Below are 25,548 nucleotides of genomic sequence, written 5' to 3' on the forward strand. Positions count from 1 at the left end.
AATGCAAACTTTTGATAGTTTAGACAGTTTGTTACATTTTTGCCTAATATATTGTATAATTAAGCAGGGTTAACAAATACACATATATAATATATATAGCTTACTTTGTGAACATGAAGGGAATGAGATGCCCCAAATGCAATAATATTATATTTATAAAGAAATTGGAGAGCTTACTTTGTGAACATGAAGGGAATGAGATGCCCCAAATGCAAAGCTTTGCGTTTTTAAAGCTTCGATCAGAGGATGGTCCTTTTGCTGTATACGAAAATTACACTCTTTTCCTTCTGAAGTTTGAGAAAATTACATGAACATCCTCTGTCATTTTAAAAATTATACTGGCCTTCTTTATAATCACTTTCACAAAATTAACTTATGATATTTACGGACATGCTCTCAAATAAAATAGTAATACACACATCAAATGATTTTACAATCCGGAAAGAGAATAAAAAAAATAGTATAATCTTTGTTTAATATATATATATCTAGTATATTTTATGAATTATGAAGTGTTTTAAGAGACTTGATACCCAAAATAAAAAAGATCTCTTGTAAAATCCGAAGAAGAAAAAAAAAAATTCAATATTTTTATTTGCACCATGTAATTTTTTCTCTTGGCAAAAATTATTGTTATCACATCTTATTTTCATGGGGTTGGGTGTAATTTTGTAAATAAAAAAAGAGTTATGTAATGTTGTTGAATTTTAGGAGAGAGGTTGGCACAATACACCATTGCCGTGAATAAATTATTCTGGGTCTATTTGATACGTGGTGGACTAATATAATGAAAGTTCATGTTAAAATTTCTTTATAATATATTATTACACTCTTGTGAGGTCATTTTTCCAATCCAGCAGTCTGGATTTAACTGGTTCGTCAAATATCAATAGACTAAGATTATCTAATAATTTATCCTTTTGCTTGCCGGAAACAAACGAGACTAACTTTTGTTGATAATTTAAGTTCAGCTTGACTAAAACTTAGCTCGGACTTTAAATTCCTTTAATAAATAAATCGAGTTTTAGGCACATAAATTTCGTGAGTAACTCATGAATATGACCAGCTAATAAAGACTACTTGGATTTATAGCCTCTCTCTTTTAGTTGAGCTGACACACGCTCTAACATTTAACCCTTCATTCTGCTTTGTGAGTTGATAAAGTGATTATAAACAAACAAAACAATTAAATCAAGTTCAGACAATTATTTTTGAACTAAAATTTTTTGTTTACATTGTTGAATTGATTGCTCCTCAATTTTATTTTATTTTTTATTTTTATTATTATTATTATTATTTTTTGGTAAATTTATGTATATATTATTTTTATAGATTTATTTTGGCTTGGTTATTAGTATTTGTGATTATTGTGTTCCTCAGCAATATTTTTCTAGTAAGCGTGTTTATGGGCAAGGTCATACTTACTGTTCACCTGGAGGGCTGACTCTTTAATTTTATTTTATTTACTAATTTGGCTGAGTAGTGTTGTAATTTGAGATATAAAACCTCTTATATTTGTACGTATCTAATTTAATAGTGACAACAGCAATTCGAGAATTTTGTGAATTTCAATCTTGTTTTTCTTCTAAAGCATTATTGAAGCATAGTGACATAAATGAGAGAGCCCATTTACTACTGCTCATTATTGTATTAGTTTTGAACATGTGACTGGAGCTACTGATGATTGCTATTAGGGTAAATTAGACAGACACCATCTTGAGGTTTGGCAATATTACAAGCATGTCAAGATTTAATTTGTTACAGGATGCCCCCAACCATTTGGTGCATGTCTATGCCTTTTTCTTTCTTCAACAGTTTCATTAGAGTCCTAGCTTCTGATTGAATGCAGTTTGGTTCATCTGGAAACTGGAGGTCTTATTACTGTGTGTATTAGAGAGAAGAATTTCTGGTTTTCTATTAGGTTTCTATGAGATTCATAGGTTTTACAACCATGAAGAAGAGAATGGGGACAGGAAATGGAAGGCAGTTCTCTCCTGATTAACTTTGTGGTAGGTGCTCCGTGGCGGATCGACTAGCATGTGACTGCATAATTGGGGGGTGTGGTGTTGCTGCATCACTTCTTGTTCCATCTGCTATTATGGATCCAACCAATACATTATAGAACATTAAGGGAAAGGGTACTTATTATGTCAATTCTTGAAATCAAAATCCATTGCGTTAGTGGTGTCAGTGCCGCAGGAAATCAGCATGTATCATGATTTAACCGCCATAAACAAGTGATTGTAATTCTCAGAATTCCTATAAATGTATGTGTTAGCCCCAAGGTATCAACCCAAGGATATTTGGGTAATTTTGATGATAACAAACCATTAGTGTGTAAATTTAATATTCCATTTGCGCGTGTCTTTCAGAATTTATCTTTAGAACTCAAAGATCATGGCAAAGCTTATCTACAAATGGAGAATATCATAAAACTTCAAGCGAAGGATCAAAAGACATTGGAAACAAAGATGAAGAAAATGGTTAGCATAGTTATGGTGAGAGATAAACTTTGTGTAAAGAAATTTTTGAAGCAATTGTTTCATAGCTCAAGGTCTAAGACCTAGAAAGACTTTAGGACCATGAACTAAAATGGATCATATCATGTAGAGTTTCCTAAACATATTTACTTGCCCTTTGAATTAATGAAATTCATCTTACAAGGGCACATGACTCACTTCATAAGCTGAAAGTCCTGGCTAAGCTTAGAAAAGATTTTATCTCACCTGGTGACTTATAAACTGCTTCAAATGATTTTGTAGCCGTCTAAAACTAAAATTCCAGTAGACTGGCATCATTCTGAATCATAAGTTTAGCCGTCTACAAATGGTTTTGTAGCCGTCTACTTTGCAAAAGCCAGCACGTGTGAGCTGAACTCTAAGTAGCCTACTACAAATGAAGATTTGACCTTCTAAAACAAGTTGCAGAAAAAGTGGATCTAGGAGTAGCTATGAAATAATGGGAATATTATATTTATTTAGCAACAGGGAAAAAATATATAGGTAAATAACAGCCTACAAATCTGGAATATTGACTCCTAGAATACAGTCCCTATAAATCAGAGATATTATCTAGCAGAATATGCATTCTAATTACAAGACATATGCATTCTAATTACAGGACATATATACAGCTGTAATATACGTTTTCTCCCCATTTAGTGAGCTGTAAAATATGCACAACATATTCATACCATAATTGTTGATTCTAACACTCTCCCTCAAGCTGGTGAATGGATAGCTTACTAACAATAGACTGAAATGCTGAACTACTCAATTCTTTAGTTAACACATCTGCAAGTTAATCCTCGGTTGACACACATGGTGTACAAATCAGTTTGCTATCCAACTTCTCCTTTATAAAATGTTTGTCTACTTCTACATACTTGGTGTGGTCATGTTGCACAGGGTTATATGCAATATTAATTGCTGATTTGTTATCACAATATAGCTTCATAGGTCCTTCCCATGCAATCTTCAGATCTTCCAAAATATTTTCAACCATAGAAGCTCACAAATTCCTAATGCCATAGCTCTGAACTCAGTTTTCTACACTTGACCTTGCAACTACATTCTGTTTCTTGCTTCTTGCTTCTCCACGTTACAAGGTTGCCACTAAGGAATGTACAATAGCCTGAAGTTGATCTTTTGTCATCAACTGATCCGGCATAATCTGCATTCATGTATGCTTCCAATATCAATTCATTTCCTCTTCTAAACAACACCCTTTCCTGGAGTACCTTTCAAGTATTGTAGAATTCGATGTGTTGCTTGAAGATGTACTTCTTTTGGATTGTGCATAAATTGACTCACCACTCCTACAACATAGGCTATGTCTGGTCTGGTTTGAGAAAGATAGATTAGTTTGCTAACTAATCTCTTATAGGATTCTCTATCCACCACTGCATCTTCTCGAGCTTCACAAAGCTTGTGATTCGGTTCAATGGGTGTCTCCACTAGTTTACACCTTGGTTCCCTATCTCAGTTAATAAATTTGGCACATACTTCTGTTGGGATATAAAGATCCTATGTCAAGAGTGAACCACTTCAATGCCAAGGAAGTATTTTAACCTGCAAGTTCTTTAATCTCAAACTCTTGCAATAAACACCTTTTCAATGCCTCCATCCTTTGCAAGTCATCCCCTGTTACCATTATATCATCCACATAGACTAATAGAGCTGTAACTCCCCCTGAAGCAGAATGTTTGACAAACAATGTGTGATCACCCTGACTTTGTTTATAACCCAAAGCTTTCATTACGCTAATAAATCTGCCAAACCAAGCCCTGGGAGACTCTTTTAAGCCATAAAGGGCCTTTTCCAACTTATATACCTTATTCTTCTCTGACTCAAACCCTGAAGGAACCTCCATATAGATTTTTTCATCAAGATCACCATGTAAAAAGGCATTTTTTACATCAAACTGCTGCAAACTCCAGCCACGATTAGCTGCTAAAGATAATAGGATTCTTACAGTATTCATTTTTGCAATAGGAGCAAATGTTTCAAGATAATCTATCCCATAGGTTTGAGTATACCCCTTAGCTACTAACCTTGCCTTATACCCTTCAAATGATCCATCTGCCTTGTACTTTACAGTGAAGACCCATTTACAACCCACTAGCTTCTTTCCTTGAGGCGATTCCACCAAGTCCTATGTTTTTGTTCTTCTCAAACGCATCCATTTCAACCTTCATAGTTATTTCCACTATTTACTTCCCAATGCTTCAAAGACAGTTTTTGGGATAGTAATAGTATTGAGGTGGATAAGAAAACTTTTATGACCATTAAACAGCTTTTCATAGGACATAAAGTGAGACAATGGATATACAGGCCGCTGAGTACACTTCCTAACACATTTTCTAATTGCAATAGGAAGATCATAATCATCAACGACAGGCCCATTTCTTTCATAATCTTCAAAATTAGGAGGTACCTCAACATTATCAACACCAGAGATTGGTTCGGAATCAAGAACCTGCATTGGTTGAACAAGGGGTTCTTTCCTCCTTGAATATACCTACAATGGGGAGTAGCACTATGAATTTGTTTACCCTTTGCCGCATGGACTAAGAGTACTTGGTAAAGGAACAAAAACGGATGATGACGAATTAGATAATGACAGATTTTTATTTTGTGAGGATGGAAAGGATGAAAGATCAAGCAAAAACAAATCTTTATACTTATCTCCCATAAATAATGTCTACCCCTGAAGACAAGGGTTTGGAAAGTAATTCTCAGTTTCAACAGATGTAATATCTATAGAGACAGAGAATCGTTTTGTTGGAGGATGATAACACTTATACCCTTTTTGTGTTGAAGAATATCCAACAAAAATGCACTTAAGAGCCCTTGGATCAAGTTTCCCACTGTTATTCGAATGAATATGAACAAACGACACACACCCAATGATCATAGGAACCAGGTGATTTGTTGTTTTCAAGTCAGGGAAAAAATTCAAAAATAGTTGCATTGGGCAACTCAAGTGGGTAACCTATTAATCAGATGTGTAGCGGTTAAGATAACTTCTCCCCAATAATTTTTTGGAACATTTTTTTGTAAAAGAAAGGCACGGGTAACAGCTAAAAGATGACCATTTTTTTGTTTTGCCACTCCATTTTGTTGTGGTGTGTTGATACATGAAGACTCATGAATGACTCTTTTTTCTTTGAAGAATGGTGACAACACTTAATTAAAGTAACCCCTAGCATTATTAGATCAAACTCTTTTTATCTCAACCCCAAATTGGTTTTTCAGCATGTGGAAAAAATTTTGAAAGGTGGAACTGACATCTGATTTACTAACTTTTTTTTTTTTTTTTTAATTGACTTTTCAGAAAAGAGTTATTAAAAACAGTCAAACAAATAGATATTTGTACTTTATTTTTATTTTTATTTTTTATATATATTTTTTGACTTGGATTGAAATGGCATGCATCAAAATGTTAAAATATATGTAAACTTTGAATAGTAAAATTTTAAACCGGCTGCAATTTTTCCTTTCTGTTAATTCGTGAGTGTAATTCGTGAGCGTATTCCATGTATAATATGTCATGAACTAAATTAGAATCATTTTCATCTATTCTATAAGAAATGATCCCCTTTTATTAGTGGGTTCGAATAAAGACCCGAGATCTTGAGCAGTCAATCCGACAGTACAACTCAAAAGATAAAGAAGTATCATAATCCAAATTCCAAATTCGATGTAACTATCCACTATAGATTATAACTCACTTGTATCTCTTACATTTTTTTAAGGTGGTACATTGACACGGATTGAAAATTAGGAAGGGGTGGACACGGATCTGATCTGATCGGATTAGGTATCAATCTTAATTCGATTTGCTCTCAACGGATTGAAAAAATTTTAATCCGCTACTGATCTGTGAGATAACGGATCGGATCCACGAATTGGAGTTTTTTTTCAAAATTGTCCAATATTATTTATTTTTTAACCATGGCCGAATAGATAAAATTTCAATTTATCAACATTAATTCAAATATTTATAAATGATCATTAACTAGTACATCCATTAAATTATCAGTAAATAATTAAATTAACTAATACATTTTTGAATATATATATATATATATATATATATATGTATATCTTGCGGATCAGATTCTAACAGTCCAATCCGTGATCCGATTCTTGAGTTATGAATTCAAAAAAATTTTAATCCGCCGTCGATCCATGGGTGTAGCTCCGCACAAATCGGATCAAATTTGCGGATTATTTGTCCACCTTTAGAATAAATAAAATTACTAACTTTTTTTTTTTTTTTTTGAAAGGTAAATTACCATATTTTTTGGGTCATTGGAAAGAAAGTCACACACCCACTTTATTTATTTTAAGACTCGAACCTTCACCATCCATTTTAGAAAGTAAGGAAGAAATCACTGGATCACAAGTTCTGGGTACTCTTTTCTTATTCTTGACGAGTGGGGCAATCACAATCTTATGGATGGCCGAACCTTTTTTGGGCTACTTTTAGAAATCCAAGGATTGGGCTTGCTTGTTTCTACTAACCTATTGAGGTGAGTGGAACGATAAATTTACCCAACTAAAAATAACTTTTGGATAATATGTGGACCAACTACCTTTCTTCTCCATAATGTTTCGGCCAAGCCCAAAAAATTAAAAATCTAAACATGGCCCAATTTTAGATTCCCCACTCAGCTGGACTTTATTTTCATTTTTATTTTAATTTGCCAATCAAAAAACAGTTCTTAATAATTTAGAAAACAAAAATCTATTTTAAGATAACAGTTTTTCTGTGAACACACTTTTTTTTTTAATTGACTTTTCAAAAAAGAATTATTAAAAATTGTCAAACAAATACTTTTGTATTATTTATTTATTTATTTGACTTGGATTGAAATGGCGTGCATCAACATGTTAAAGGCTTACAGCTATCATTCACCAAAATAAGCACAAATACCTCCTAATGGACCTCCAACATATATACCTAGAACAAGCAAAAAACCATCTCATGTGTGTTGGTCTTAATCACCTCAACATGCTACAGCTATCAGTTTTAAATGATTTGTGGTTTCAATTCTCACCTATGTCTCATTTATTATATCTGCAAAATGTTTTCTAGTCATCAATTAACATGATTAAAGATCAACCAAACTTGTTTCCAAATTCATCAATGCATGTCACATAACCTGTTCCCAATTGGCAAACCTCAAATTGCCTCAAATCATTGTTACCAATTTATTTTCTTAAAATGCAATCAAACATATTCTAATTTCATGTTAATTCAAGATTTCTGTTATCAGTGATAGTGATGAAAGACCCCTTAATTAAAGTATTCTCAATCCATTACTGAACCAGCATATACAGACTACACTGTTCTCTTCATCATATACATTCTTTTGCATAGAATTAAAATTTGTGAAATGGAGAAAAATTAATCGAACATAACTTAAATCAGATCGAAAGATTCAAATTCTCATCATATTTTATATTACTTCAACCTTTGTTATTCAACTTTGTTAGAATAAACAAATATTAAAAATGATGAAAAGGGGTTCGAGTCAGACGTGAGTAGTGTAAATACTTAACTGATAAAAATAAATAAATAATACTAATAATAATATGCTAACATAAGACTTTTTTATTTTCTTTTTAAATATTTTTATTTTTCTATAAAAGGAAAAGAGTCCCAAAGCTTTGAGCCAATGTGTAACTCGAACTTAGTGAGTTTGAGCCCATAGCATAATCATCATACCCAATGACTCAATGCCATGTCCTACATATTAAAATCCAAATCTTTGGGCCTTAATCTCAGCCGTTGATCTACACGCAGCATCAGCCGTCCGATCTAGGGCGACGTGACTCTGAGAACCCTATTATCTATTGCCGTTCCCTCTCAAAACTCTCCTCTGCTTCAGCTCACAGAGAGAGAGAGAGAGAGGTGTGAAGCCGTACGAAGATGGTTCAACGGTTAACCTACCGCAAAAGGCATAGCTATGCCACCAAATCTAATCAGCATCGGGTCGTCAAAACCCCTGGTACATACACACACACATATATCTATATATGCTGTATTGATAATACTTAATCTGTTCATTCCTGCTCATTAATTGATCCCTGCAAATTTATATCCGTTAATGTATGTATACAACTATATGTATGTTTATGGTTATAGGATTAGGGTTTGTGATGATTATTCCTTTCCATGAATTAGATTGAGTATGAAGCACATTTGATTTATGTTTATGTGACTGTGTTTCATTTGGGATTGGAATATTAGGTGGACGCCTTGTGTATCAGAGCACGAAGAAGAGGGCGAGTGGACCTAAGTGCCCTGTTACTGGCAAGAGAATCCAAGGGGTATGCATTTCCTGATTAATTTTAAAACCTTAGAAGTTCAATTTGATATTTTGGAATGTATCATTTGATGCATTTTTCTGATTATATTAATACCTTAGTAGTTCAATCTGGCATTTTGGAATCTATTATTTGAAATAATTAGATTATTGGTGACCATATTGTAGTCTTTGTTTTGTAATAGCTTTTGACTATGGCGTGGTGCTTTGTAATTTTTCAGAAGTACAACTATTGATTGTTGTAGTGCACCCGTTTCATAGCCCAGAAAACCCTCCTCACTTGTTTGCGTGTTGAGTTTGTTGAATGGCGTTTTGTTGTTAATAATTTAAATTAGATGTTTGGGGATTTAAAAACTGAAGTGATTATATATATATAGCTTGTGGATCTTTATTTGTATGCTTCCATTTTTTTTTTTTTTTTTTTTTTTTTTTTTTGTTTTTTAAAAAAGGCTGAAGAAAATAATTATCTCTATGAGTGTTCATGGCTTGGAATATCGGTTGACATTGATATGCGTCATATTGAATGATGGATTTTAGTGCTTATCAGTATATTGATGGGAGTAAACTTCACAGTTGTATTCACTTTATGGTCCAGTATATGGATTTGACAATTACACTGAAAGACACTTCTAGGCCACATTCATTTTCTTTTCACCTTTTCTGTCATTTAAAGACTGGGAAATTTGATATTTGTGTTAAGTTAGGTAGTGAACGATAAAAGCGATTTAGATTTTTATACATCATTGTGGCGTGTGTAAGTTCAAGTACATAAATCACTTCTTTTTGAATGGGGAGAGAAATTGTATTCAACTACACCGTCAATTACTTGATCTTATACATTCACGATTTTGCAATTTTTTTTTTTCTTTCTGTTTTGTCTTGAAATGTTGCGAAGAGGTAAGCAACAGTGACTTTTCCCCCAACATCAGCTTAAGAAATAACAAGGAAAGAGGTCAAATAATAGGAAGTACTTTCCTATAAACATCGTTGTAAGATTTAGTAGCCGTAACTGATCATTTTCTTACGCTGTCACAAAATTCATTAAAATATTAGTAAGACCATCATTATATAGAAGTATGGGGGATCTGACATGCTTATCAGTTACTTTTAGAGGTTGCTAATGCAAAGGTTTTTTTATTTTTATTTTTATTTTTTGGCTTAGATAATTAGTTCTCATTAAGTGACTTAGAAATTATTGTAATATTTAGCCATAACTGATCATTTTCTTATGCTGTCACCAAATTCATTACTAAGACCATCATTATATAGAAGTATGGGGAATCTGACATGCTTATCAGTTAGTTTTAGAGGTAATGCAAAGGTTTTTTATTTTTATTTTTATTTTTATTTTTATTTTTATGTTTTGGCTTAGATAATTAGTTCTCATTAAGTGAGTTAGAAATTATTGTAATATTTAGCCATAAATGATCATTTTCTTATGCTGTCACAAAGTTCGTTAGAATATTACCAGGACTTATGTTATCCGGACTCGGGTACGGGTGTCGGACACGGGTACGTGTTTAGAGGTCGGATCCACCAATCTATTCAATTGTAGGACACGGGGACACGGAATAAAAGTGTCCAAAATTCGGACACGGGTACTTGGACACGGCATACAAAATATTAAAAAATAAAAAATTATATTAGTGATAGTCTGATAAATTTAATCAGATAGGCAACTAAGCATGGCATAAGGCAGCAACTAACAAGATAACTTAGATAAGTAAGAGATGATGTTAATTCATAATTGTTAAATAAGTTAAATAACATGAAGAAAACAAAGAGGGAAAAAAAATATATAATATAATATAATAAAATTGGGGAGAAGATTTTTCATGAGTACTGTTTATTTTTTTGGAAGGTAAATGTATTGTATTGAAAGAAAGAATTTACAGCAGTCCAAAGCCTCAACCAATGGGCCAACCCATAAGTTAAACAGCCCATAAGGTAAATATTGTGTTGAAAGAAAGAATTTACAACAGGCCAAACCCTCAACCAATGGGCCAACCCATAAGTTAAATAGCCTATAAGGCCTTACAGATGGATTAAGGACGTATTCAGTGTAGGGTTTCCTAAACTAAAGAAGTCTAAGCCAAAGATCATCCGGTTCCAAGCGGCGATGCAGGTGACGCACTAGCCGCACCGTGCACCACCGTGCTCATCAGTTTGGAGGCTCTGCAGGCGGCCGTATGAAGGAATCAGGCAGATCCCACGTGAGTATCATTCTCCTAGAACAATCAGAGTCTTTAACCACCATAGATGATAGTCTCTGCCTTATCAATAATAAATAGGGTTATTCTTGTCAAAAACTCACAACACACACACAGTCTCACACACACACATATACACACAAGAGAGAAGAAAGAAAAGAAGTCTCAGATCTTTTGAGGCGGCAAAAACGCAACTTAATATGGAGTACTACACATTATTTTCTAATTTTTTCATCGTAAACAAATGCTTTAATTATAAGGTTAAAAATGTAAATTTACACTTATTTCAAACGGTCAATTGTGGTGAGTGGGTTACAGCAGGTAACCCACTAACCACATATTTATTATTATATATATACCATATATATATATATACTACTACCATATATATATACACGCGTTTCTCAATGACAATGACAGGCAGCTGTTTGCTGAAATTTATTTACGCGTCAGAACGTGAACAACACGCTCCAAATAGGGTAAGTTTCTATGCAAAACCAACGCGTGAAGAACCCTTGTCTTCTCTAAAACCCCCTTCCTGAAAATCGCGGTGAAACCGGTAATTTCCGACCACTGAAATAAGGGTTTTCTTCAACGGCCGTGTCCGATCTTGACCGTACAAGGTCGGACGCATATCCCGTGTCCGTGTCCGTGTCCGTGTCGTGTCGTGTCGACACGGACACCCTCGCCGGAAACGACGAATCCAGGTAACACAGACCAGGACTATCATTATATAGCAATATTGGGATCTGACAAGCTTATCAGCCAGTTTCAGGGTATAGGGGTTGCATTATTGCTAATGCAAAGATTTTTGTTTTTGTTTTTGTTTTTTTTTTTTTTTTTTTTGCCTTCACTGAACCATTATTGTAATAAATTAAAAAGTGTATCATAATATTTTCACATTTTCCATTGGTTTTGCATATGAGTGGAACATGTTATTATGCTCCATAATGTTGTCTATTACAAATTTTGGTGTGCATTGCATTTCTTAGTCATTTGTCTGAAGTGGCTGTTCCATTTTTGGATAGTTTGAAGTGGCCCATTAGATTGACTAGAAAAGTAGAACCCCAAGAGCAAGGTTCATTTTTTCCTTTTAGCTTTTGTATGTGTACCTCCCAAGGGTTCCCTGCAAATTGTGGGACATTCTGCTTTTGTACAAATATTAGGATCTTATTACATATTACTGGATAGTTTCTCTCACCAAAGGACTCCTAGTCTTCCCATTTATTTTTTGTTTATTCGCAAATTTGGTATTCCTTTGTTTTTAGCATCGTATCAAGTTGAGTGCCATTCATGGAGTTTCAAGCATTATGACATTCATTTTAAGTACAATATTGAAGCCATGATACAAATTTTATTTATGTTTGCAGATTCCTCATTTGAGACCTGCTGAATACAAAAGATCTAGATTACCTAGGAACCGAAGGACCGTGAACCGTGCTTATGGTGGAGTGTTGTCCGGAGGTGCTGTAAGGGAAAGGTACATTATTTCAAACGTCCTTCTGTTTTTTCTTCCCTCTTTTTTCTTTTTTATTACTCGTAATACAAGTTTTTGGGACTTGTTTTGTTGGTTTTATAGGATCATTAGAGCCTTTTTGGTTGAAGAACAAAAGATTGTGAAGAAGGTTCTGAAGATTCAGAAGACCAAGGAAAAGCAAGCTTCTAAGAGTTGAGCTAAGAATATTGCATAAAGCATTTACGTGTGTTTGGATCAATTTTGGATACGGCAATGACAATGAAACATGGATGTGTAGTGTGAGAGTACAATTTGGTTTTGTATTTTCTAGGGTTGTTTGAACTTTGATTATTTACTACTGTCAATTTGGTCAACAAGTATTCTCCTAGGATTTTGTTTTCCATATTGTTTGTTATGCTGAGTTTGGATTTTCTTGTAATACTAGTGGTTCGATTTCGGTTTTAAAATTAGATTTGGATTTATATTTTAATTTTCATTCGCTCACCCTTTTTATTTTTATTATTATTTTATTTTACGTGGAGATATTGGTATAGGTGATGATGGATCTCACAACTGTTCTGTTGCTACAGCTGCAGGATGTAAACTTGGTTTATAAACTTTAGAATTAAATTTCATGCTAAAATTTCACCTGTTACTACAAAAATGGAGTAGGATAGATAAAAAAAAGTGTCATTTGATTTATATATATTTAAATGATTAATTGAAATTCTGTTTTCCCATCAATGGCGATAAAGTCAGGCGCTGAGGCTGTAGCTTTCTGAATGCTGGGCTACTTTTGATGGGATTTGTGTGACCGTGTGTGTGTGTTTTTATTTATTATAGTGCTATTAAATTCGGGTTTTGACTGAATTTATGATGCACTGTAACTTAGTATTGCTGGGACGATGACAAAGAACAGTTTATTTGCTTTATCAGGTTATACTTGAATAGCTTTGTAATATTATATTTCTTGGCTCTTGTGATTTATGATCATTGCATGAACATACATGTGATAATTATTGAGAAAAGAAAAATGACTATATATTGAATATTTTTGCACAAACATGTTATATTATTTCCAATCTTTTTAACACACATTATTATTCATTGGCATCTATAGCCAAATCAGTATTACTTTTTATTTATTTATAAATAATAGATATTCGAGTTGTTTTGTTTCTTCTGCTAATCAAATCTAAGGAGACCGGGAGAACTTCTCTATCATCTTGGCAACCAACTTGTCATGGGGTGGGAGTGTCTCCTTCATCAGAGGACAGTCTAACAGAGCATCCATCCAATAGAAAAATGCAGGGTGCTTTTCTGGATCAACACCCGAACCGACGGCCTCAGCAAAAACTTTGTAGTTGCAAGCACTTGAGCCTACCACAATATCAAGAAACCCGAGGGTGTCGCCGTTGGAGAAAGGAGGTTTTTGTTGAAAATCCCTGTCGATGCCTTCTTCAAACACCTTAAGCAACTCAGGTAATCTTCTATGGCCTTTTCTTGCTCTTTGCCTTTCGTCAAAATGATTGGTAATAAACCTGGACGGAGCTGATGGTATCAAGAATATTTCATTAGCATTAAGCAGACTAACATATATAACATTGTAACTAATCAGAAGTGGAGGACTAAGTGATACCATACATAACCTTTTGATCAAAAAAATTGGCCCAGAAACGAGCTTTGGCTCTCTCAAAAGGATCCTCTGGTAACAGTTTGGGAGTGTTGTTCCAGTATTCGTCGATGTACTCGAGAATGACGAGCGATTCGGCAATGGATTGCCCTTGTGCACCAGTACAGGTACTTTCTTATGGACAGGGTTGTAATGGAGGAGCAGTTCACTCTTGTTTGTTAAATCTTCCTCTACGTACTCGTAGGGTATGCCCTTAAGTTTAAGGGCCAGCACAACTCTGGTGCAGGAGGCGCTAGCCCGCATCCCAAACAACACAACTTCACTTTGCTTCTCCATTCTCTCTCTCTCACTCTCTCTCTTTCTTCCTTTCTCAGATGGTCTATTGCATCAATGTAGTTGAAATCTATATAGACTTTGTGAGGAGTGTCTTTTGCATTTAGGTGAGTCATATACATTATTCAATGGTATTTGGTATGAATAAAATTTATTATCCTATATATGGTCTTTTGCATTTCTTCTTTGTAGGGTGTTAGGTGAGTCAAATAGATTTTTCAAATGGTATTTGGTATGAATAAAATTATTATCCTATATATAAGAAGAAGAAAAAAAAAAAAAAAAAAAAAAAAAGGATAAAATAATGGAACATAATTGACCATAGTATTTTAAAGAATCGGATTTGAATTTCAGAAAAGAAAAAAAATAAAATTTACTTTAGAAGCAAGGAAAGAGTCGTTGTGAAGGCATTAAATATAATTGTTTAATCAATGTCGACGAAATGACCATAATATTTCCATTGAAAATAAACAGGGTTGCATTTTTTTTTTACGTGAAGGGCAAAAACAAAGAACCGAAAAGAAAAACAAGATCCCATATTCAGGCCCAAGCCCAATTCATACTCAAGCCCAATCAAACACCTGACTACACACAAACAGCAGTCATGCGAGGCAGCAATGCCATCGGACAGGAACCTAGGGCATCAACCAGCAAACCAGCAATACCTAGGGCAATTGATCGAAAGAGAAGAAGATGTTCTTCTCCAATGGGTCGAAAAACGACCTAGGTAGGTTCCAATCGGTGGCAATAGACTCCGGTGAAAGGGCAATTGCACATTCTAGTTGAGAAGAGCCCGAAGTCCGATGGAATCAATAATGTATTCAGAGTTTTCAAGGTTCGGACTCTATTCTTCCATAATACTGAAGAGAAAAATTTATACTATATTAAATCAATTTACAAGAATAACGCCTTCAAACACCCGGTACACGAATACTGTCTTCTAACACCGCAGAAGGATTATGGTATGTATCCCGGTACATGAATGGTGTCTTCTAACACCGCAGAAAGATTATGGTATACATACGCTGATCCGATTATCTCTTTTTGGAAGATTTCAACATTAACACTATCTCCAACCACGTGCATATCACTCCATACATTTCTACCTACACGTTCTGATAATGTAAAATTTTCTCTTCATCATACTGCTAATAGTAGAACCCAACTTTTAAACTCTGAAAATAAAATATACACCCCATGCAGAAATCAAATTATATACAATATTTCTATTACCATTTTCAATTATTGTAAATATATTGTCTTTTAAATTTTGCATTAAAATAATAATATCGTGAATTTCGGTACGAAGATGAATAATTAATTCACTATTTTCCATCCTAGCATCTTCAAAATGATGTTCCGCAACTTCAAATGCGATTCTTAGGTGCAGAACTTCTTCTTCCTCATCATTTTCCTTAGCTTCCAAAGCTATTTGTTGTACAACGCCTCTCGCTCAGCCTTAAGTCTTTTAGACTTGATTCTTGCTTCGGCGAAGTCATATCTAAGACGGGCAAGCTCATAGTCACGAGTAACATATGTTCCCACTTCCACTACGAGATCCTCCATTTCTGTCAAATAAGCAATGTAAAGAAATATATATTCACGGAGAAGAAAGAAATCCACACACACCATCAATATGCACAAAAGAAAAAAATATGAGATGTAAAAAGACATTGAAACAATGTAAAAAATATATATATTCACGGAGATGAAAGAAATCCACACACAAAACAGATAAAATGGAATAGATAAAACTACAAAAATAAACGTGTGAAATTATGTATGACCAACATGTATATATAGAAAGAAAATTAGGGAAATGACATCAGAAGAACATAATACAAGTAGGGATGTAGGAAGACATTGAAACAATGTAAAAAAATAAATATTCACAAAGGAGAAATCCACACAATGTGCACAAAAAGACATATAAAATGGAGTAGATAAAATTAACAAAAACGAACCGAAACGAACAAAGTCACCAACCGTGTGTTTGTGTTTGTGAATAGAGAGAAAATACCTAAAATACAAGGAGATGTGTGGTAGAAAGACATAGAAAAAAAGTATAGAGATATGTATATTTACAGAGAAAAAAATCTACACACAGCCAGTCAATATACATTTACCGAAGAATATATATAGCACAAACAAGAGAAAATGGAGAAGAAGAAACACAAAAACGAACCGATTATGTATGTATACACATATATACATATGTATATATGTTTGGAGGGAGAGGCAAAACGGAAACAAAGAAAAAGCAGTAGTACCTGATGATTCAGTAATAGCCGGAGAAGGGAGAGTTCGTTGGAGAGAGAGATAGAGAGATAGAGACGAGAGAGAGAGGACTTGGTGGTCTAAGGTCAGATGGTTAAATAAATAGGCACACTCTTGAGAGAGAGAGAGAGAGAGAGAGAGAAGAGAAAGAATGTTTTAATTGTGACTCCCGTATTGTCATTGTCAATATATTGATTCAAAGTACCCAACACTATAAAAAAAGCAAATTTAAGTACAAATAACTCCAACAATATAAAGTACGTACCTTCAAGAATCTGTAATAACTCCACCAATTGATTCAAAGTATCTTCAAGAATCTGTAAACGTCTTCTTAAATTATGTTTCTTCAAAGTAATTTTTAATTCTATTTCTTCTATTTCTAAAGGTCTTTCATAATTATGTTTCTTCTTTGAGTAGGGAAGGAATATGAGCTTCAAATATTAGATGAAAATTTGATATTAATCTATAATTAAATAGAGTTTTTCGTTGTATATTTTTTATTTCTTAGTCAGAGTTAGTTTTTCTTGTAGATCTATTTTTTGTCAATCAAAGTTAGGTCTATCTTTTGCATCCCTCCAAGTTCCCAACACCTTTAATTGATAGGGCTAGGAATTGGCTTTTTTATTTTTATTTTTATTTTTATTTTTTTATATCCCTTTCCCTAGTTGGTGGAAAATATGAAAGGAAAAAAAAAAAAAAAATAGGGAAAGAAAAAAAAATTGAATTTGGATTTAACCTGTAAGAAGTTGGATAATAATCATTGTTAAAAAAAAAAAAAATTAAAATTTGAACATATGTCTAAATTGTATTGGCCCACATCAGTTGGGAGGATAAAATGGGAGGACCCAAGTATTGTTGTCCTTATTTATGTAGTTGAATTATTATTGTTTTACCCTCCCCTCTCACACACTCTATACACATGAGGATCCACGCTGCCACAATTTATAAAATCCTTATCTTGAACCGAACAATTCTCATGATTTTGATTTGGCGCATGAATCATATGGATGTTGTAATAGTGGAATGCTCATCAACCTCTCTCTATCCACATTGAAAGAGGAATGAGATTTTGGATAGAATTGCACAATATTTTTGCCGATCAAGGAAGGGATTTGGTGGTCTCTGCACCCGGCTTCATTACTTATTTGAATCATTTGTAGCTGTTGTATGTTCTTAATTTACTTCCAACTCAATTTAATTTATCCCCAGTTCTTGTTCTGATATCAGGCCACACTGCAACAGGAAGACTCCTCCGAATTTACGTGCAACGGAAGGTCCAAGACCTTGGCGAAAAGGAGTCCCAAAAAATTCTTTTAAGGTGATTTTCCTCAACAACAAATACATACATGAATAACTACCAAAGCCTAATGGTATCTCCTCTTCTTTCAAAGTGAAAGGTAGATATCTTCCCAACTGAGGGATAATTTCACTAAAACTAGAATGACCCAAAGAATGTTTATTGCAGAAGTATTGGATTTTGATTTCAGATAAGTCTAAAAGACATGAAGCAATAACTTCAAATCCCCTTCCAAATTTTGATACCAAACATCAAAGAGAAGATATAATTCCAACAATCAGTTTCATCTAAATATCTGAAACTTCAAACCCAAAGTCTGGAAAAAAAAAAAAAATTATTTCAAAAAAAATAAAAATAAAAAACTTAATATTGCACCGTGCAAGAAAAGCAATTGATAAACTAACAAATGAGATTCTTATCTATTCAAATTTAAAGTATAAATAAAGCCATATACCAACAAAATGAGATAATTATTTCTAATAGATGAAAATTTCAATTGATAAACAATATAGCACAAGTAGAACAAGTAAAATAAGTTGAAAGAATTTTACCTTCTTTTTTCCGATTCCACTCATTTCACACTTTGTGTTTTTGCTTCTCTTTCAAAAGTAAACCCTGCATCATTCAAATTAAGACGCAACATATTAGGAAACTTTATGTTAACACTATTGATATATTATATAGTTTTGAAGACATAACAAAAACAAGGCACATAACATAGTACACAGATTTCAGGTTGTAACAGATGCAGATGAAAATTTTAATTTTGAAGATGCAGATAATACAAGATTCATACATTCATAAATCTCAACAGGAGAGAAACTTTTGCTTGTGGGAAAGATTTTGACGAGAAGCATCAAACAGATTTGTTGATCTCTGCCTTAAAAATACTTCTTTATATATTAAGAACCCCCTGCTCTCTGCACTTCCCATATCTCAGTTTGTATTTATACACATATTTATATATATATATGAATCAGACGTGAGATTTATTTATACACATCCTTTTAATTATATTGTTTATGCTGGTGAGATTGTTTTGGGAAAGACTTTTAACTTTGGGTAATGAGTAAAGTGTGTTTTTGACCAGATAATTGCAGAAGGAAAAAAGATAATTCAAATTTCAAGAAAAATGTTTATTGATTTCAAATTTCTTGTAAATTGGTGCTTCAATAATGACATTTAGCAAGCTTCTGGTCAAGAAATCATTTCACATAGAAGGAAATCTTGATAAAAGTACAAAGACTATATAAAGCAAACCCAACAAATAAAATTATATATACTGGACAAGAGAAACTATCATAAATGATTCAACGATCCACCACAATCACAAACAAAACCCTAATCTCAAAAGTTGAAACCCTGGTTTCAACTTTCAAGAAATCAAACTACAGCTTTAAGAGTAACAAGATATATAGCGCTGAAAAGAAACCCTACTAAGCAATTACATAATATATGGCTATAAATCCTTCAAAGTTAATCATTATTTATCCCATAAATGAAAGACGATTATGGAGGAGGAGAGGTGGAGAGTCATACCTTTGTCATCCCATGTTCCGATTCTCTCCAATTTCGGACCCATTTTCTTTGGTGGGGAAAATGGAAAATGAAGCAGATTTCTCAAACCCAAATTTAATGTCTAGATACCATAAGCTATGGACGATATAGATGTAGTACTGTGGAGAGAGAAAAAGGCTGAGATTTACTGGGAAGACACAGACGGCTGAGATTTTTTCAAAGAAGGAAAAAAACTAATATTTGATGGTCCTTTTCTGAAAACAAACGTGACCTCTGCACTTCCATTTATCTTTCAGCCAGAAGAGAGAGAAAAAGCTGCTCGGATCTCTTACAATTGGTACCGCACATTAATGATATATATATATATATATGTATACTACTCCGTATATTTTGATGATTTTACCATACTCATAGTCAGATCATCAGATCTACACAATACATACTGAATAAATTGCTTTAATACTGGAAAAAAAATCACTAAATATTGAATCAACACATTCAGGCAGACGAAAAAAATAACAACTACAGAAGCTTTCTAAAAGCACAAAAAAAAAGAATACAATTATATTACCTTGAAGGAAGTCACAATTCTCGGCCTCTTTCCGAACCACATCAAGAACAGAATCGATGAGCTCAGCTCCTTCAGTATAGTGACCTTTGGCCCAATTATTGGCGGCACCGGACTGCCCGAACACGAAGTTGTCGGGTCGGAAGATCTGGCTGTAGGTCCCGGATCGGACGCTGTCCATGGTGCCTGGTTCGAGGTCCATAGGGACGGGGCGTGGGACGAACCGGCCACAGCTGACTTCGTTGCAGTACACTTTGACCCGCTCCAGTTGCAGATCCGTGTCACCTTGGTATCGACCCGTCGAATCTATGCCGTGCTCGGCGCAAACCACCTCCCAGAACTTTGCCCCGATCTGGTTGCCACATTGGCCACCCTGAATGTGCAGAATCTCACGCATTTTCTAGAGAGAGAAAGTAGAACGAAGATCGAGAAGGCGGTGGGGTTTAGGCTCAGTTGGGTAGAGTGGAAATGGGAGGAAACGAAAAGAAAGGTTACGGGGAGTGATAAAAAAACATGTTAGGTATTGAAAGTTGGAAGGAAAGAAAAGGTGATGGAGAGTTTTGGAGGGATAGAAATAGACTCAATGAAAGGAAAAGAGAGGAGAGAGTAGGAGAGATTAATGTAATACCAAAGGCCTAATAGGGCAAAAACAAAGAACCGAAAAGAAAAACAAGCCCAAGCCCAATTCGCAAACACCTGACTACACACAAACGGCAGTCATGCGAGGCAGCAATGCCATCGGACAGGAACCTAGGGCACCAACCAGCAAACCAGCAAAACCTAGGGCAATTGATCGAAAGAGAAGAAGATGTTCTTCTCCAATGGGTCGAAAAACGACCTAGGTAGGTTCCGATCGGTGGCAATAGACTCCGGCGAAAGGGCAATTGCACATTCTAGTTGAGAAGAGCCCGAATTAAGTCCGATGGAATCAATAATGGTGGTATTCAGAGTTTTCAAGGTTTGGTTTGAAGTTTCTCGAAAGACTCTATTCTTCCATTCTAGTTGCTTCCAGGTAAGAATTCTGCTATTCCCCAACTTTTGCTTCCAATTGGATATGGAAATCACCCCAGTTATTTGGGTTGGTAGGTTGTTTGAATAACAACACTCATGAAAATGATGGTTGTGGTTTTCAGCTCGTCTTTAGTCTTGTATAGCTAGTCAATGACAGAAAGTGTTTTTAGAAATAGATTGGCTAAACCGTACAAGCTTGTGCCAATGGACATCAGGGTTTGGTGGGGGTAATGGATTGGATTGTGTGTTTGAGAGAGTAGGTTTTGTTTGGAGATGAAAGGTGAGAAATATTTAGAATTTTGCATCTCTAGTGGTGTGTGAACATGGGGTTTAAAAAATCCACACAGTTCACCATTAATGGAGACATAAAAGGAAGCACTAGAGATGCAAGTGGTTACCCATAAAATGAAGATTTGAGGAAATTTCATGAGTTCAAGGGTGTGTATCGATAAAAAATTGCCAATTGAGAGTGTCATAGGCTTTGTTTAAGTCCGCTTTTAGAGTACACTTATAAGAGAACAAATTCCTATGGTATCCTACCAAATTTTTTTTGAGCAAGCAAAATATTGCCCCCCATTTTCGTACCTCGAACAAGGGCGTTTTGTGCCTTGTCAATGAGCGGAGGTAAGGGTTTTAGTTTGTTGTACTCAAGAGGATGGGAAGGGTTTCAGTTGGTAGCATTAATTTCCTTGAGGATTTCCCCCCGTTTGAAAAACTGTTTTATTGCAAGAGTGATATTCCAAGTTTTTTTTGAAAAAATAGGAGTTGAACCCATCTGGCCCTGGTGATATCTTGGATTTAATGGAAAAAAAATACAATTTTTGATTTCCTCATCAGTAGGGATAGAGCTAAGGTTGCTTAGAAAGGCCTCATGGACAGTTTTTGTAGTCAGCATTTCTAGAATTTGATTTCAGTCACGAAAACCTACATACGCAAAGATTGTTAATATTCTATCCTATATAGAATGTTGTTCTAACATGAAATTGATTGTGCAAAACTGGACAATGATGGTTTCAACTCTACATACATCAATTTGATTCGAGTATATCACTTGTTTGTTGAATAACTAGTGGACATCTCACTGGGACAAGGAGGAGAATCCAACAGATCTGATGGACCCCCAATTATCATGAAAATGCATCGCATTCGGATCCTTCACTGAAGCTATCTCTTGTCCATGACCAGCATTCGCTTCCACTTCGTGTGGTAGAGTGATCAAGAAGCCATTATACTGTTCTTGAATTCTTGCAACCCACCAAAGTCCACACTCTTTGAAGCTTTACCAAAATCCTCAAATACAGAAGATGACGAATTGAGCAGCATGTATGATCATAGATGTGTATCTAGTAGGTTCAAACTTTTCGAGGGGCGAAATTGTTTAGCTCGTGGGAAGGTGTCCATTTGAAATATTGGAGACTTGATCAGAGGGTTTAGTGGCTATTTGGTTAAAAATGCGCTTGTCAGAGGGAAAATCTAAAGTAGACAAACTATTAATAGATGATTGTTGTAACTCATTGTTATGACCAAATTGAATGGATGAAAACATTTGTTTATTTTTTTTCAGGATGGCGGTGTCGGGCCTCTTAGAGCACCCCAAATTGAATAAATGAACTTGATTTTGTTGTCAATGACATGTTCTCTGTACTGCACTGGGTGGTACTATTAGAACCTTGAGTGAGTATATGATCAGACGTGGTTGTTTCAGGTAATGGAGACACCCAAGAATGAGAGATTGCTCATTGTGCAGTAGAGTTAATTATATATATATATATATATATATATATATTTTAATTTTCATTCACTCACCCTATTTTTGGTGGAGACATCGGTATAGGTGATAGATATGTTCGGGTGCTACAGCTGCAGTCTGCAAACTTGATTTATGAACTTTAGAATCAAATTGTATACTAAAATTTAATTTTAATTTTGAGAAATTTATAAAACCCTGGTGAAAAGTGTCATTTGATTTTGTTTTATTTTTTTATTTTTTTATATATGATAGATTTGAAATTCTGTTTCCCATCAATGGTATAAAGAAAGCAAATGAGAACGATCATTTAAGAACAGTTTATTTGCTTTATCAGTTCATAAATGAATAGCTCTGTAATGTAAATATTTATTGGCTCTTGTGATTTATGATCATTGCACGAACAGACATTAATATATTTGTTCACAAACATGCATATTACTTTTTACTCTTTTTAAAACAGATTATTCATTGGCATATGCATACATTGATAGAACCAAATCAGTGTCTCTTTAATTTAGTTTCCCCTACTAATCAACTTTAGGAGACAGGGAAAACTTCTCTCTCAACCTTGCAACAACCTTGTCATGGGGTGGGAGTGTCTCCTTCATCAGAGGACAGTCTAACAGAGCAGACAGCCAGGATAAAAATGCTGGGTGCTTTTCTGGATCGATACTCGAACCGAAGGCCTCGGCAAAAGCTTTGTAGTTGCAAGAACTTGATCCTACCACAATGTCAAGAAACCCAAGGGTGTCGCCATTGAAGAAAGGAGGTTTCTGTTGAAAATCCCTCTCAGTACCGTCTTCAAACACCTTAAGCAACCCATAGTAATCTTCTATGGCCTTCTCTTGCTCTTTGCCCTTTGACATAATGCAATGTAAGCCACCTGGCATGAGCTGATATATATCAAGAATATTTCATTAGCATTAAGAAACACTAACATAACATTGTAATTAATCAAACTTTCATTAAAAAAAAAAAATGCTAAACTAGAATTGGAGGACTGACTAAGTGATACTATATATACGTACCTTCTGATCATGAAAATTGGCCCAGAAACGAACTTTGGCTCTCTGATAAGGATCCTCTGGTAACAGTTTGGGAGTGTTGTTCCAGTATTCGTCGATGTATTCGAGAATGACGAGCGATTCCGCGATGGATTTGCCGTTGTGCACCAGTACAGGTACTTTCTTGTGGACTGGATTGGATTGGAGCAGCAGTTCACTCTTGTTTGCTAAATCTTCCTCTATGTACTCGTAGGGTATGCCCTTAAGTTTAAGGGCGAGTGCAACTCTGGTGGTGTAGGGGCTATTCCACATCCCAAACACCACCACTTCACTCTGCTTCTCCATTCTGTTTGTGAAATTGTGTAATGAATCAATGAAGTTGAAAGCTTTATATAGAATTTTTCTGTGGTGTCATTTTCATTTCTTTATAGGGTGTTTGGTGAGTCAATGGTCTTTGGTCCGAATAAAATTATTATCCTAAAAAATAATATTACTTGGGAAGCAAGAAAAATAAATGTTGAAGGCGGTGTCCTTTTTAAAGTACTCTCGTGGTGTATTTGGATAACTGTTTAGGGTGTTTGGTGAGTCAATGGTCTTTGGTCCGAATAAAATTATTATCCTAAAAAATAATATTACTTGGGAAGCAAGAAAAATAAATGTTGAAGGCGGTGTCCTTTTTAAAGTACTCTCGTGGTGTATTTGGATAACTGTTTAGTCAATGTCAATGAAATGACATATCAAATCATTTATATGAATAAATTTGTGATTGCGTGATTAGCAATTAAATTTATTGAGTAATGTCGTTATTCAACGGATTTAGTGACAAAGCACTCTCTTATAGTAACATTTTCGATAAATGTTAAAAAATAGTCCAATCACATCAACTCAAATAAAATAAATATTTAATTAAATAGCGTTTGGACTCAAATGGAGGTATCATATAGAGAGGTCATTTTTATTATTTCTAAGACATTCCATTGAAATTACTTTCTACTTAATTGCTCCAATTACCCCCCCCCCCCCCCCCCTTTTAGGAGCCGGGGCTGGGACCGGGGTTAGACATGTCATGTCATTTGTATTCTTTAAAAAAGATGACTTATTATGAGAATTATAACCGGTGCACCTTTGTCCTAGTGACTTTAATTCTTCAATTTTGGATGAAAAGTCAAGGTTTCGAAACTTATTGAAAAAAAAAAAAAAAAAAATTGAAACGAACAATTTAAAATGAAAATACAGAAAGAGGTTAAATCAATAGAATTTCAACAAACTCAAAATTAAACTAATGCTAAGCATGGGCATGGAAAGGAACCAGTTGCTACTATGGCTCAGGGACACACCCATTTACTATTGGATAAATTTTACTCTCTTTTAAGGTTTGAACAAATCTCACATGAGCATCGGAAGAGCATTTGAGATTTATTACTCTAATCTCATTATAAAAATTCAATTATACTCTTATATATAATATATTTTTATAATATAAATATATTATAAAATCTAAAAAAAACTTAATTAAACTATCTCATATCTCTTTATTACTTTCTCTCTCCTCTCCACCACCGGTATTATCTCTTAAAAAAAATCTTGTAAATAAATGAAAAAACGAGTGTAGAGGCAGCTTGGTCATTTTATAATTTTTTTTAATAAATTTTACT

The 25,548-nt window shown here is 34.4% G+C and overlaps 3 protein-coding genes and 2 pseudogenes across 5 annotated transcripts; 1 reads left to right on the forward strand and 4 right to left on the reverse strand.

Annotated features, from left to right (window-relative positions):
* Window positions 1–8,371: 8,371 nt before the first annotated feature.
* On the forward strand, window positions 8,372–13,006 carry LOC132302878 (large ribosomal subunit protein eL34). Its single transcript, XM_059799867.1, has 4 exons — window positions 8,372–8,518; window positions 8,761–8,840; window positions 12,417–12,526; window positions 12,626–13,006. Exons 1-4 carry the CDS (start codon window positions 8,440–8,442, stop codon window positions 12,717–12,719), a joined length of 363 nt encoding a protein of 120 aa, XP_059655850.1. The 5' UTR covers window positions 8,372–8,439; the 3' UTR covers window positions 12,720–13,006.
* A 539-nt stretch (window positions 13,007–13,545) lies between these two features.
* LOC132302879 (glutathione S-transferase U10-like) lies at window positions 13,546–15,298 on the reverse strand (annotated as a pseudogene).
* A 31-nt stretch (window positions 15,299–15,329) lies between these two features.
* Window positions 15,330–21,545, reverse strand: LOC132302881 (tubulin beta-8 chain-like). 3 transcript variants are annotated; one of them, XR_009480960.1, is made up of 4 exons: window positions 19,582–20,107; window positions 18,594–18,657; window positions 17,011–17,062; window positions 15,330–16,036 (listed from the first exon to the last, which is right to left on the reverse strand). XR_009480960.1 is itself a non-coding variant. In XM_059799870.1 (3 exons), the coding sequence occupies exons 1-2, from the start codon at window positions 20,523–20,525 to the stop codon at window positions 18,614–18,616; spliced, it is 438 nt and encodes a 145-aa protein (XP_059655853.1). In that variant the 5' UTR covers window positions 20,526–21,545; the 3' UTR covers window positions 15,330–16,036; window positions 18,594–18,613. The 3 variants fall into 3 exon arrangements, 1 of the variants encoding a protein (XP_059655853.1); XR_009480959.1 differs by lacking the exon at window positions 17,011–17,062 and having other exon boundaries at window positions 19,582–19,906; XM_059799870.1 differs by lacking the exons at window positions 17,011–17,062; window positions 19,582–20,107 and adding an exon at window positions 20,132–21,545.
* Window positions 21,546–22,217: 672 nt separating this feature from the next.
* LOC132304786 (uncharacterized) lies at window positions 22,218–23,319 on the reverse strand (annotated as a pseudogene).
* Window positions 23,244–24,248, reverse strand: LOC132302880 (glutathione S-transferase U10-like). The gene is made up of 2 exons (XM_059799869.1): window positions 23,918–24,248; window positions 23,244–23,782 (listed from the first exon to the last, which is right to left on the reverse strand). The coding sequence occupies exons 1-2, from the start codon at window positions 24,236–24,238 to the stop codon at window positions 23,417–23,419; spliced, it is 687 nt and encodes a 228-aa protein (XP_059655852.1). The 5' UTR covers window positions 24,239–24,248; the 3' UTR covers window positions 23,244–23,416.
* Window positions 24,249–25,548: the final 1,300 nt, after the last annotated feature.

The sequence above is a fragment of the Cornus florida genome, unplaced genomic scaffold (genome assembly GCF_030987335.1).
Source record: "Cornus florida cultivar Cherokee Brave unplaced genomic scaffold, ASM3098733v1 CherokeeBrave_3.0.0_Hap2_Chr04, whole genome shotgun sequence".
Lineage (NCBI taxonomy): Eukaryota > Viridiplantae > Streptophyta > Magnoliopsida > Cornales > Cornaceae > Cornus > Cornus florida.